At 41.6% G+C, this 14,554-nt stretch overlaps 1 protein-coding gene across 1 annotated transcript; it reads left to right on the forward strand.

Moving 5' to 3' along the window:
• Positions 1–1,378: 1,378 nt before the first annotated feature.
• tbx5b (T-box transcription factor 5b) lies at positions 1,379–14,319 on the forward strand (the record flags this gene model as incomplete). The annotated part of the gene is made up of 9 exons (XM_084550789.1): positions 1,379–1,414; positions 5,854–6,030; positions 6,366–6,460; positions 6,730–6,849; positions 8,308–8,455; positions 9,859–10,011; positions 11,925–12,016; positions 12,937–13,190; positions 13,632–14,319. The coding sequence occupies 9 exons, from the start codon at positions 1,379–1,381 to the stop codon at positions 14,216–14,218; spliced, it is 1,662 nt and encodes a 553-aa protein (XP_084406915.1). The 3' UTR covers positions 14,219–14,319.
• Between the last annotated feature and the right edge of the window lie 235 nt (positions 14,320–14,554).

Raw genomic sequence — 14,554 nt, forward strand, 5'->3', positions numbered from 1 at the left:
GTATGTTCATTGCCCTGAGTAAGGATGGAGATGTTGCTGCTTGTGCATTGACATAATGGATGTCTGTATGGTAAAGACAAACATTGTGAATTTAGTTTGTTTCCTTTGGACTTGGTCGCCCTCATGTCTTTCTTCCCCCGAACTGTCATTTCCCTGTTTGCAGAAGCACACCACCAGAGGGCGCTGCAAGACACAACTCTCCATCCAACACACTGTGGAGGAACAGGCATGCAGTTCAAGGTGCAATGAACTCATAAAGCAGTCTTTATAATAATTCTCATCATTATCAAGGGCAGTGCTAAAGCATTGACAACAATGATAAATAAAGTATGGTGCAAAAGTATTTAAAAAAATAATAATAATAATACAACATTTGAGCTTGGGTACCTTCAAAATAAAAGGCAATAAAGTGGAAGTGCCAAACTTCTACTCATCAGCAAATAAATGTAGAAACAACAAACACTGATTAACTTAATTACATTAGAATAAAAAACTATAAAATAATAGCCTTTAAAACAAGACATAGCCTACATTCATGTCCCCTCTGTTCAAGAAATGATTTGAAGTTGTTAGAGTTATGTATTTGTGTGGAAATGTTCACGAGTTGTGTATGTTTTGTGTAATTATTGCAGTTTTCTCTCATTCATTATAAGTAGCATTCAATACAATTACATTCTCAGAAACTGAGTGGCGATTGAGTCAAGATGCTTTCAGTGTCCCTTGAGAGCTTGTTCACACGTCAGTAAGTTGATGATGCAAAAACACTTGTCATGATAGCTGGAATAATATTATGTTATAATATTATGTTACTGTAATGCAACTTGTATGCGTGTTCCTTTCATTTCATATGAAATAATAAGTTTAAACAGACAGGGGTGAAGATTTGCTGAGTGTTTCGAGTTTTCTGATTTGTGATATCACATCAAACAGCAAGAGATCTGATATGAAGGCACGTATAATACGGATAGAGAAACATAACATTTAAGAAAGGCCTGTGCAGAACGCAAAGTCTTTGTAACATGTGTAATACGAAGTCATATTAATGTGGAACAGGTTTTCCTTCATCTGGACTCAGAGGCCTTGTTTGGACCACTGCCAAACCCCCACCCTCTGCTGTTCCCACATAAGACCACCTTACAAACTGGAGGCAGAGGGGGGGATTGGAATGTATTTTGCCCTGTGTGATGTGATTGTTTGCAGAGAAATGGGTTGACCTTGCCCTTTAATGCCACACACACACATGCACACACACTGGCTCTGGCCGAACTGGAGGTGTGTGAGACAGACCTGCTGAGTGCAGGAGGTCTGGGACCCCTTCACCACTTCCTCCAGACGGAGAACAGAGGATCCAGTCAGCTGAAGCCAGGATGGGACAATAATGAGCCTTCCAGCAGCCACCACCACCTCATTTCAGGTACTATTGAGGCCATTGCCTCCCACTTTTCTTCTGCATGGACCAAACAGCTGTGGGATAAGGACCAAATGGCGAGTTATATCACAAAAAGAAATACCCAGTTTGAAAATTAGATTAGTTACTCAAAAATTTTAATGATAAACAATAGTGCTATTTAAATGTATTTAGACAAACACCATCCTTAATGAACACTATTTTTTAAAAATAGCATTTATTACCCTGCTGCTCATTATTAGAAATATACAAATATTTTGCAATCGTGATTTTTGTACAATTTCATCAGACATGTTTTCTCATTCAACAATGGTTTAAAAGTTGTATGGAAAATAACTTGTTGATTCATCAACGGTGTTTATTATTAGGTAGGTGAATACTCGTGTCAGAAAAGTTTAACTTTTTAAAAAAAAAGTTGTTTACATCTAAAAAAAAAGTTATTTACGACTTTCGTTATTTTCAATAAGAATTTCTCCACAAAATGTAATTCAATTTAATTGGCGTCAATTTTTAATCCCACAGTCGGTCTGATGATTTTTGATGACCAAATTTATTTATTTATTTATTTGTAACGTTCATGAAGAAGAAGTTCAACTTTGCAATTTTCAAATTGTCTCTTTAAATCCCGCGAGATAAGGAAGGTTTACTGAACTTCACGGAAATAGTGTGTATTGTCTTTCACGATCACACAAAATGATTTCGTAGTGTAGTGACTCCAGAGCAATTACTCTTTTAGTAATTTTTTAAAAAACAATTTTTTTTTGTTTGTTTTTACAAACAGAAAATTCTTGGAAATAAAAATAATAATGATTATTATTATTTCGTCTCCAACGAGTGTAATAGCTGTGGCATCAGACTGGTTAGTGAGCAGCTGTTGGCTGTTTTGGAAGGATTAAAAATGTAAGTTAATTATTAATATGGGTCACCTTTGAGCGTGTAGGGATTCAGAGTAAACTAAAATTAAATCTGACAAAGGTGACTCGTCCTCCTTTCTAAGACTAATTCCATGCAACCCCCTCATAAAACTACAATTTTTAGGAATACAAATGAGCCTTTCTTTATTTAAAAAATATTTAGGTTTGTATTTTAACTTAATCTAAGTTTGACTTTAACAGAATAAATGACTGTAACCTCTGTTAAAAGCTTTTCGAAATTGCTAAAATCTATTGTTCTGGATAACCTGTCTCTCAAACATGCGTTGTTTGTTGGATATTTTACTCTGTATTAAACTATTTTAACGTATACAGTCACTTGCCACTTCATTAGGTACACTTGTAAAAAACAAACAAACAAAAAAACAGTTCAGTTTATGCTCAGAGTAAGAAAGGTGGTAATTCAGCTGGATGATCATTTTTGGAGGATGTAGTTTGTGGTGCTGTTAAAGTGGATTGAATTAAACACAGAAGTGTTTCTGTTATTTAGCCCACTGCCTACAATGGGGCTGCCAAAATACAAATACATTTCAACAGCTCTACAAACCGTGATGCAAACACAGTTGGATCAACAGCTTTCTCGGTTATTTTAAACTAAGGATGAATAATAATCTTCACGAAACTCAGATTTAGTGCAGGACTATTTCATTAGAATGCATTTGTTTTCACTTGTGCATCCAGTGAAATAGCAAGTGAGTGTATAGGCTATTCGCAATTATATTCTATTCTATTATTATTTATTTATTTTACCAACTGATCAAATTTCAAGCACACTGCATGTATCTTATTTGACCACATCAGATTAAAAATGGGCACAAACGCAGTGTGTGTCTTTGTGTAGGGTATAAATTGATAGGGTTATTGGTAGGACATCAGTGCAGCTCGGACACACACACATACACACATACACACAGAGAGAGAGAGAGGGTTTAGATAGGCTACTGTTTTTTTTTTTTTACCAGTGGCATCGCGCTCTCTCTGCAGCAGCCGCGTGTCGCGCTTTGCAGGAGAGGCTTTGCACCGAGCTGTGGTAACCAGACGACTGTCATCGGGATTTTTTTTTTGTATTTAAATACGGTAAGTCATGAAAATTCATTCATCATTCATTCATCAGTTATGGATGATTTTTTGGAACAAAACACATTTGGTGCACGGAAACCCAGAAAATTCTCGCTTGTATTTGGATGCATTTTACGCACGAATATTCCCTGCGTGGTGTACACTTGATTTAGATATTTAGATCTAGTTTTTAAATGGTGACCAATTGTGTTTGTTTTGTCTCCAGTAGAATGATCAATATAAGCTGTAGGCCTTCCTAGAAGGCTATTTCAGACCACGTACACCTGCCAAATGTCTCGGCACACGCTGTGTGTTTGTGAGAGGGATCTAAATCAAAATCACAGGCATTTCATGTAAATTATTAATCAGAGCATGGCCATTAATACACCGATTAAAACAAAACGACTGAACTGGGAGGCTGTGCGTGGTGGCGGTGACTGGAGTGACATGGGCAGAGATGTGTAACGCAGGGATCCGGCATGTTGGCCTCCCAGTGACCTCTTCAACTTTCAACTCTAGATGCCTCCGGTTATCAGGATCTGCAGTAATCCAGTCAAACTGATGCGCGCTTGCATCAACCCGATGCTGTTGCTCCCTGTGCCTGAATTTATAATCTATTCCACCAAAAACATACATATCTGTACGTCCCTCGTGTGAGATTAGACCTGTCTGGGCTTATCTTTGAAAAGCACAAATCAAATCCACGTCTGATTCGGATGTGTTGATAGCCTGAAAAGTATGTCTTTATGTCTTTTAATTCAACAGTAGCAGGACACGGGCATGACTTAACAGCCTGTTAATTATAAAAGCTACCAGTGGTCGTTAGCCATTTTGTCCTCCATGTGGAATTGGAGATAAATTGGCCTACCTCAGAATTTGCCTTATAATTGTCTTCCATCCACATCAGTGGTCAAAAGGTTTAAGTAATACAAGAGTAAAACACCCCAACTCTCTGTTTAAACAGAGAGCCGACAAACCCTTCAAATAAACCAGGATTGTTAGATGAATAATACAAATATCTGAAATGATCTGAAATCAGCACTCATTCATTTTGGATGTGTGACATTAGGAAATCGGGAGGCGTTGATATAAACGAATCGACACTGATGGGAAATGAATAGTTTAAAAAATATGTATGTATAGATTCTCTATGTATTGCGCGTGCGTGCGACCGACCAGGTCAGTGTTTATGTGTGCGCCTGTGCGCGTGATTGGCCAATGTCACAGTTATGATTTGGGCTGCAGATACCGATGCACAGTGCAGACCTATGGGAGAGCAGGGACGGCACAAGGGGGAGGGCAGAGCGTGTGAGGCGGACTTGACTCCATTTGTAATGAAGGATCTGATGAGCGGGGTTCAGACCAAGGCTGCTGCTGCAGGACAATGAGGAGTGAGCGAGACAAATGAGGAAGACATTACAGACACTTACAGCCACTTTGGGCAGATCTCAGCCTCCGCGGTAGGCAGCCGTGGAAGGGAGGCAAGCGGGGGCGCACGAGCCACCGTCTGCGCGCAGGGAGGCGGACAGTGGAGCGAGAAACAACCCCACGATATGTCAAAGCTGCGAGGGGGACGTGGTGGATTTTTGAGAACCGACGCGGCAACATTTGGACAGTCATACTTTTAAAAATCAATTCAGTGGAAATATAGGCCGAGCGAGGCACAGAAATACGCAAGCAGCCTGCAGAGCGCGCAGGAACAGGATGAGCGTGTTTTCTGCCGGGGGAGCAGGGCAGTGCGTTTGAGGTAAAGGCCCTCAGAGAAACCATCCAAAATACACACACACTCACACGCCAGAGACTCAGTGTTACCCTATTTAATGTCAGCAATATGCAGTTTAAAAGCTACAGCCTGTGATTTCACTCAGCTTTTAACACACAGTGGAATTTAAAGCTCCAATTATCATGCATTTAGCTCGAATTACAAAATGTGCCCAGTGCAATTAATATGACTGCTGCAGCTATAATACAGTCTGGTAGTTTGGTGGTTAGTTTCACATAAACATGGCACGGTAAATTAATAGAAGGTTTCTTCGAAAACAAGGCCAAAGTTCAAGTTCATGCACGTATAATCTCCTTTTAATTGGAAGCCTGTAATTAGGTTATTGGATCAGTTACTGTATAATTCAATGTGAGCCATTGTAATCGAAGTGATTGTTCTGCAAGGAGACAGTTGTGTGTGTTGTTTCAGAACAAAATGAATTGTGTGCATCCTTTGACAAACAAATCGAAGCTTAATAAGGCTTCATAGCTTTAGTTAGGACTTGAGTTTTTTCCCCCCGTAGTTATTTTTAATATATCAAGCCGAGTTTTCTTCAGACTAATTTGCCTAGAGGACGTGTTTATATATGGGTTATATAATGTTTAATATGAAATGTGACATAAATATGCTGCACGAAATACTAAACTTTGTGTGTACGTGTGTGTGTGTCTGTGTGTGTGTGTGTGTGTCAGTGGGGTATGGCAAACGGAGGGGACCAGTTCGGCCTTGCAGAGCGCCCGGACTCGGACTGCATGGATTCCCCAAAAGAGGCCAAACAGGAAAATCTCAACTTCAGCTTGAACTCACCAGCTTCTCCGCAGTCTGCGTCCAGTCAGCAGGTACCGGCCTGTACTGTGGACGAGCAGAATGTAAATACTGATTATTGATTTGAACTAATAGCTGCATGTATTGTAAAACATAAAACCAAACAAAAGACCTATAATGGATGCATCACCTCACAGTTTGGTGGTAGTTTAATTTGCCGTGGACTGGGCTGATGTTTACAATTTTACAACTAAATTATTTTCAAATGTTAAAATCACAGAGGCCATAGCCACCTAATTAATATATATAGACTATAATATATCTGAAATATCTATATCTTAAATCTGAGTTCTGCTTTGATTTTACTTGCAGAAGACTTAATTTCGCACTGTTTCTTTTTTCTTTTTCTTTTTCTTTTTTTTTCTTTTTTTTGCTGCAGGGGATGGAGGGAATCAAAGTTTTCCTTCATGACAGGGAACTTTGGACGAAGTTTGACGAAGTGGGAACTGAAATGATCATCACCAAGGCTGGAAGGTAGGGGGAAGAAAAAATATCTTTTGACTACTAAACCGATTTTGACTGTTTGTATATTGACTGATCGCGTTGTTTGTGGCTCTGTATGTTGTGTTTCCACTATAAAAGACAGACGAATGAACGGGAACTATTAATCATCACAATATTTCCGGGAAATCGTGCACCTCGTTAGGCCTATCTAACATCATGTGTTTGCATTATCTAAATTTTTTATTTTGCTGGAAAAGTCACTGGGGTATTGATATTTTCCCGCACGTGTTCCCTTGCAGGAGGATGTTCCCCAGTTACAAAGTGAAGGTCACAGGACTCAATCCAAAAACCAAGTACATACTCCTGATGGACATTGTGCCAGGGGATGACCATCGCTACAAATTCGCAGACAACAAATGGTTCGTATTGCTTTGTCTATAGCTGGAATCAACGACATCCAAACTTTTTATTCAGCTTTAATTTCTAAGTGGTGTTGATGGCGCAGAGGTGTGAGGAGGCCAGCTTTCCCATGATAAAGCCCTGTCGTATATTATTTATAACTATAGGATCATCTTTTAATCATTATACGTTTGTCGCTCTGTAAATAAAACCACTCATGTCCATTACAACGAGCCAATAAGTAAATAAATAAATACATAAATAAGTATCATCCGTAGAATAAAATTCAGTCTCGTCTCTCTTTAAATAAGTTTTTTTTTTCTAACGTTAATATTATTTTACTAAACTGTCGTTAAACCGTGGTGTTGTTGGTTTTTATACCTCCACTCCACCCCCGCCTCTGCGGTGCGTAAAGGTCGGGGTCCTTCTTGCAGAGGCTGAGATGGCCTAGTTCCCCGCGTTTCCCCCCGTGTGTGCCCGCCGGTTACATCAGTACATGACGGGTTCACGGGGCGGACAGACGGCACAGACCGGATTAAAGTCTTCCATTCAGCCCCGTGTTGCTCTGAGGGGAAAATCCAAACGGACTACAGGCCACTGACTCTACAGTGAGAGCCATCAATGCGCTGCCTCGCTCCCTTGTTACAATGAAACGGAGCGTTGTGGATGAACTTAGCATGACTCACCAGCTCAGAGGAGCGCTCAGAGGAGATAAGTTTTTTTTTGTGTGTGTGTGTGTGTTAATGAGAATGTGAGAGACTGACCCTCTCTACTGTAAGAGGCTGGAAATGTATTTCTAAATTATTCGATATTCTTCGGTTTTATTTTTTGCGTTATGTTTGTAGAGCCCGTACACTGAAGACTCAAAGCACAGACTTATACACATGTGATCAATAGTTCTTAAAGGCTTTCTGAACTATATTAAATATTAAGATTACCGCCTGCCCCATACCATTACTTTTTACAAGTCTAATTTCTTATATTCGGTTAAAACGTAAATATAAAATCACCATGACATGGATGAAACTCAGAGCGACTTAAATAGGTAGGCCCTCAGCCCACTTTTTTTTTCTTTTTTTTTAATATTGCACCTTTATTGGACGTATGTGGTATTTGCTAATGTTTTAGTTTTGTGCTCATTTTAATAGCCTAGCTGGATGGTTTCAGGGTTTTCGCTCGATAACAAAAAATAACAGGGGTGGCAGCAGTTTAGCAGCTTTGGAGGACACCCACTTCATTCTGGTTCTCCAAGCGAAGGTCCACGTGTGGCCGTGTTTCTGCGTAAACTCCCGTTTAAACTTGGGGCATTTATTCTGTCTAATTAAAGCACCAACCAGGCCTTGTGCAGCCTGCGGCAGCGCAGGCCTGCTGCACCACTGGGTGCCCTCGGGAGCGGCGCCTCGGTCAGACAAACCACCGTGACCTTCTGAGTGACAGCGTCTGATTTTTCGTTGTGCTGCGTTTGCTTGGTCGTACAGGTCGGTAACGGGAAAGGCAGAGCCCGCGATGCCCGGGAGGCTCTACGTCCATCCGGACTCTCCAGCCACCGGTGCGCACTGGAGCCGTCAACTCGTGTCCTTCCAGAAGCTCAAACTCACTAACAACCACCTGGACCCTTTTGGTCACGTGAGTCTGTCTTCTTAAGAAGAAATAGCATTCTCCATATGCAGTGTGTTTCAGTAAAATGAAATGTTTATGTGAAGCCACATTTAAAAAAATAAATAAATAGCTTACATATTTTGCCTTGTATTTTTAGCTGCGTCCTCTAGAATAGACTACAATACATTCATGACAAGGACACAAATCTTCCATTACCCATTGGCAGTGGTCTGTGGGCCATGCCCAGCGTTGCATTTTAAATAATCCATGCTGAGTGATGTTTTTAAAATAAGAAAAATGATTATACAAAGTACAGTACAGGTGCAGTTAAGCGGCAGCATAACCGGAGGAGCCCATTCACTCCTGCACTGAGCTGGCAGCACTTGTAGCTCACTCTTCTGAATATAACTCAGCCGACATCACAACACAGCACAAATCACCAGGAGAGCAGAGCGGACGCAGCTCCGACTCCACGGAGTAACAGTCCACTCATGCACACTGTTCAAAGAGGGAAGCGTAGAGCAGGTGAAATCCCGGGCTTTTGTTTTTGCGCACGTCTTTGCGTCTGTGTTTGCGCACTCGGGACAACAAGCGGTAATATATATTTTTTTTCTCCTGCTAAATTAGATGTAAGGATTTCAGTGACTCTGAAGCCCATTAGGTAATGCGTAACACCGACGGACATGTCACTGCGATTAAACTGAGCCCCCTGGATAAACAAACGTGCGCACGCATACGGAGAGGGATCCAATTAAAAACCACTTGTGGAGTGGGGGAATTGTTTTGACTGTGCACTGAAATCACGGAGCTGTTATTGTTTTGCGTTACTGACATGTTTAAACTAAAAGTTGCAGCATCTAGAATACATAACAAATGCTATTTAGTGGCCATGGAGTTAATAACCAGTGAGCATTAAACAGCAGCTTTTTTATAAACTGCAGTATATCAGATGCTGTGCAGACAGTCATCTAAACACTGTATGAAAAATGATCACAGATGTCACATTATATTGATAAAAAACATACAGTAATATAATCTATTTTTAATTGGTGGCTATACTTTTGATAGCATTTTAGAGCAACATCAAAAATATGATCCTAACTTTTCTAACCAAAGCAGGTAAATAACCCAAAACAGTTCCTCCATGCAACACTCACAGTATTGGGTTGGATTTGGGCGACAGTCTTGGAGGGTGGTCACATAAACAAAAATGTATTGTATTTTCTCTCGTCAGTTTGATCCTCCTAATGTGTAAACCATGAATCTCTGTCTTTTGTCAGCCAAGAAGTCTGGAAATCAAAGTATCCTGACTTTAGATGGGGCGTACTCTCCACCTGGAGTCTGTAGTCAAAGTCCCAGCATCTGGTTGTGGGTTTCTGCAAACATGACAGGTCCGTCAGCGTCACCTTCTCAATCTCTCCCCTGTGCAGATAATACTGAACTCCATGCACAAATACCAGCCTCGTCTCCATATAGTCAAGGCGGACGAGAACAACGGTTTCGGCTCAAAAAACACGGCCTTCTGCACCCACGTCTTCTCTGAGACGGCCTTCATCGCCGTGACGTCCTATCAGAACCACAAGGTATGCTTTGCAGGGAGACACGTGTTAAAAGCTAGGGACTGCCACACCCACACACATTTTTATAGGGGAAACATACACAGTAAAAAGATGGAGGTTTGGACATTTATATAAGGTCACTGGTGAAAGATGCTTAGACATCCTATGTTGCACTGGATATAAACAATGTGAAGTTACTGTAAATCAAAATAATTCTTACATATAGATAGAAAATGTGTAAATGTATCTCAAAGTTTTGCTTGTGTTTCCAAATTAGGTTTTTTGTAATTGTGTGACCGTATGGACACATGTTTGAAGTTATGCCCTTGCTCAATGGCCACGGTCAAACTTCTGTCTCTGAAACACACAAAGAGAGAGAGAGATCTTATATTTACATGTTTACAAATACAGTTTAGGGACACATAAACAAAGAAGATGCTAATTGACTTTCTGGATACAAAATAAAAATGATAATACAAACACACAAACACACACACACACACAGAGAGAGACAGAGAGAGAGAGAGAGAGAGAGAGAGAGAGAGAGAGAGAGGGAATAGTGTGTGTGCATGGGTGTGTGTGTGTGTGTGTGTGTGTGAGACGTGTCGGCTAGTAATGACCTGTTTCTTTCCCTTGATCTCGGCTGATCCTGCTTCCTCGACATCTAGTAGAAAGACAGATTGGTGAAGCTTTGAACCACTCTCCATTCTCGGTTTATATGAGATTTATTCACATTTAATTTTCATAAATACTTAAAAAAAAAAAAGATATAATAAATACAATACAATACGCAAGTTTACCAATTTAAAAGGTACAAATCGTGGCGCTTATAATATTTATGTTACATATCGTGTTAGCAGTGTCATTCACTTAATTAAACAGAAGCCCAAATTTTGTATCATCAGCGTGTTATTTGCTTTTTTCTATTCTTCTATTGTGTAAAGCTCGGGAAACAAATCCACAACCAACCAAACAAATTTGTAAAAATAATTATTTTTATGTACAATTAAAGATACAGCTTTTAGTTTAGAACCAAGTTTGTGCTACTTTATTTAAACTGAACAGAAGAATATTGTAATTAACTACAATTTACTCAATGAGCATGTAAAATAATTTAGTATTACTAATTACAATAATTAAACATTAATTGTAATTTTTTGCTTTTCATTTTATCAGCATGTCTGCGTGTATATAACATTTTTTAAGAAATTAATAAAGGTAAAGTAATAATGTAGTAAAAACACATGTTATAATCTACACTTTAATACTAAATAATACATTAATACTAATGGTAGTAACGGTTATTATTTGTATCAGCAGTAGTAGTCATTGTCAGAACGTGTAATATGTTTTTAGTATTCAGTATAACTAAATATTTTCTAATGAATCTGAAGAACTAATATTCTTGTATAGAAATCCGAGCTCTTGGGCCTCAGTCTGGTCGAGGCTATCAGTATTTTCAGCACTTCAAAGTTTGTTTGGGCCTGAGCTCGTGTCAGATCTCCAGTCCACTTGCCCGCTGTGAGACGGACCTGGTCCTTAGCCAAACCAAATCCTTCAAAATGCAAAGGTTTAGCTCCATGACATCACTGAGAAAAGTTTGAAGACTTAACATCAAAGCTCAAGGCTCTGGACCTCTAAAAGCTTTGGCCCGAAATCCTTAAACCTGGCGACTGTTTGGGTAAACAGTTTATTCTGTGTCAGCTGGCGAGAACACTGTCCGCTCCGTCAGAAACGTCAGCGGCTGAGGAATGTTGGCCGCGCAGATCTTCGGCCGGGGCTGCTCTTAAACATCTGCAGGGCCTCTGCCTAATAGTAAACCATCGATTCAGTCAATGGAGAGTAGCGTTAAATGTGAATGTGCCTTCAGTTCTCCGTGTGTCTGCGTGGAAGTGTTTGGGCTTGTGAGTTTAAGGGTCTCTGTGTTTTGTCTTTAGATCACACAGCTGAAGATAGAGAATAATCCTTTTGCTAAGGGCTTCAGAGGCAGCGACGACAATGAGCTGCACCGTATGGCCAAGCTACAAGGGTGAGTACAGCTTTGTTAAAGTGTGTGTATGTGTGTGTGTGTGTTTTCTGTATCTGCGTAATGGTGTGTATTCATAGAAGCAATTTCTATCCTCTCTCCAACCCTCCCTCAGGAAGGTTGTTATGATGGGATGCATATGGTTGAAGACATGAGTGTGTGCGTGAGTGGAGCAAAGTGGTATGAAGGGATGTGAGCCATTGTCACCTGAAGGTTGATCTCAGCCTCAAATCTCATCCAGAACACGCAGCAAAATACAGCATCAGTTCCTGCGCTGTGCTGATGAGTACATGATATCACATTGCTGCTGGTCTATTACGCTGTCACAGCTGATCAGCTGACGGCCCTACATGGTGTCTGTTTGTGTGCTGAACTAATCTCCATTCAAGTGGTGTTGTGGCAGGCAGTTCGGAGATTTAAACAAGCCAATGGGAAAGGCTGATAGTGAGAGGAGAGGGAGAGGAAAGAGAACGAGGGAAAAGGAGCCAGAGAGGACGGCATTAGATGAAACACCCCATGTTTTTGTGCTGCTGTGGTTGGAGAAGAGGAGCGGAGAGGAGAGTCTATCTGAAGTGACACATGGATGGATGTTTATTTTTAGAGCGGTGAATTATCTCCGCCGACTGTGTGTGTGCGCATGAGTGTGAGAGAGTGTGTCACTATCTCAGCGGGACTCAGGGAGATGTGGCCCGCTGTCTCCTACATACCACAGGGTTCACCAAGAGGGCAGTGTGTACAGAAAGAGATCAGAGCTGAAAGGATGGAGAGTATCTAAATAGACGTGAGGGAAAAGGAGAAAAAGGAAACAAGACCACAAACAACCAGAATTATTAAAATAACCTGCGCAGATTGAGGAAACCAGAGGCCAGAGCAACTGTTGCTTCTGCTGTAAATCTAAACCCGCCTCCGTCTTTCTGTTTCAGTAAGGATTACCCAGTGGTCCCTCGCAGCACTGTCCGTCAGAGAGCCTGCTCCGCTGGGAGTCCCTTCAGCGGGGAGAGTCGAGGTCTGCGGGGCTCCCTTGAGGCCGTTGCTTCCCCCTTCAACTGTGAGAACGGCTTGAATAACAGCAGTCCTCAGGAGCTGCTGAGCGCTCCGCCCTCGCACTACACCTTGCCTCATCCGCACCTGCAGCCTGGCCAACCGCCGCAGGTCTACCACTGCAGTAAACGAAAAGGTAGGAGGAAGCTGTGTTTTAGAAATTTTTGCCCAGAAGAATTTTATTCAGATTTTTTTATTCAGAGATAAAAATCAGCAGCTGTAAGTTGAAAATCAGTTATAATGTCCGTGCAGCGACTTGTGCACTTAGCTGCACTGACACTAAGTGCTGCTGATAGTTAATGGTGCTGGGTATCATGTGACTGCAGAACTGATACTGAACATTACAAGTAAACTGCACTTGGACCCCCTTGTATCATGTTTGCACTTAAGTTAATTGCTGTAAAATCTGTCAAACTAATTTCATTTCTCTTCATGCGTTCACTTTGTTCTCATCTGAGCTACTCGAGCTCTTGTAAATGGGAAGTTGTAAATTCTGGGCAGAAACCTTCCCAGCTCTCGGTTGTCGTTAACGTCAAATGAAAAATCAGCGCAATATTTTCTGTCCGTCTCTCTGTAGGGGAGGAAAACTGCTCTTCGGGAAACCACCAGCATCCATACAAGAAAGCCTTCGCTGGTAGCTCACCAAGTGAGGGGGAATCTTTCTATAACCCCTCCTCCTACCCTCCTCCTCCTCCAGGTCTATCCAACAACCCTGCCCTAGGTCTCACCGACTCCCCCTACGGCTCAGACATGGGACAGCGTCAGGCGTGCATGTTTGCCGGCTCAGAGCCCAGAATGGATGAACTCAGCTGTCCATCCTGGTCATACACCTGCCCGCTCCCTGCTGCCATGACCCCTATGGAGCCCTACCCACCTTACACCCCTCATCCTCCCTACAGCTCCAGCCCCCAGGGGTCTCGACTCAGCGCTATAGCCCATCAGGTTTCTCCGCCACTGGGAGAGCACATCGCCCACGATCCCTACCAGAGCCAGAGCTCGGGACCTCCATCTCAGAGCTCCCAAAACATTCACAGCAGGCAGCTCAGCTCTCCTCTCAGAGAGTATCCTCGCTACACGGCCAATTTGTCCCCTCCTCTCTACCACACACTAGAGACGCACACACACATCAGATGTGGAGTCCCGGAATGGAGCGCAGCCTCCTAACTGAACCAGAGACACTAAATACCTGAAAGACTAATCGTGGGACAGAGATTCCTCATGTCAAATTTAACGGCCCCTCCTCTTGCTTCTCTGAGAGATGCTGCACCGTATATAGACTCGATATTACTTTTGTAAAATATTTGTGAAAAGTGTGATCTTGTGCTGTGTGAAGAGGTCTCATCTGTTAGTCATGTTTCTCTCCTCTGCTGGAAGGAGCGGTGGACGGTTAAGGTCCTCACATCTACGATGCTCCTCAAAAAAAAGTGTGTCTCCTTCCAAGCACTAAGCTGAACATCAGAGTTGTATGGTGTCCTCCAAATGTTTGCACTGTGAGCCCTG

This window comes from Chelon labrosus (genome assembly GCF_963514085.1).
Source record: "Chelon labrosus genome assembly, chromosome: 9".
In the NCBI taxonomy this organism is placed as follows: Eukaryota; Metazoa; Chordata; class Actinopteri; order Mugiliformes; family Mugilidae; genus Chelon; species Chelon labrosus.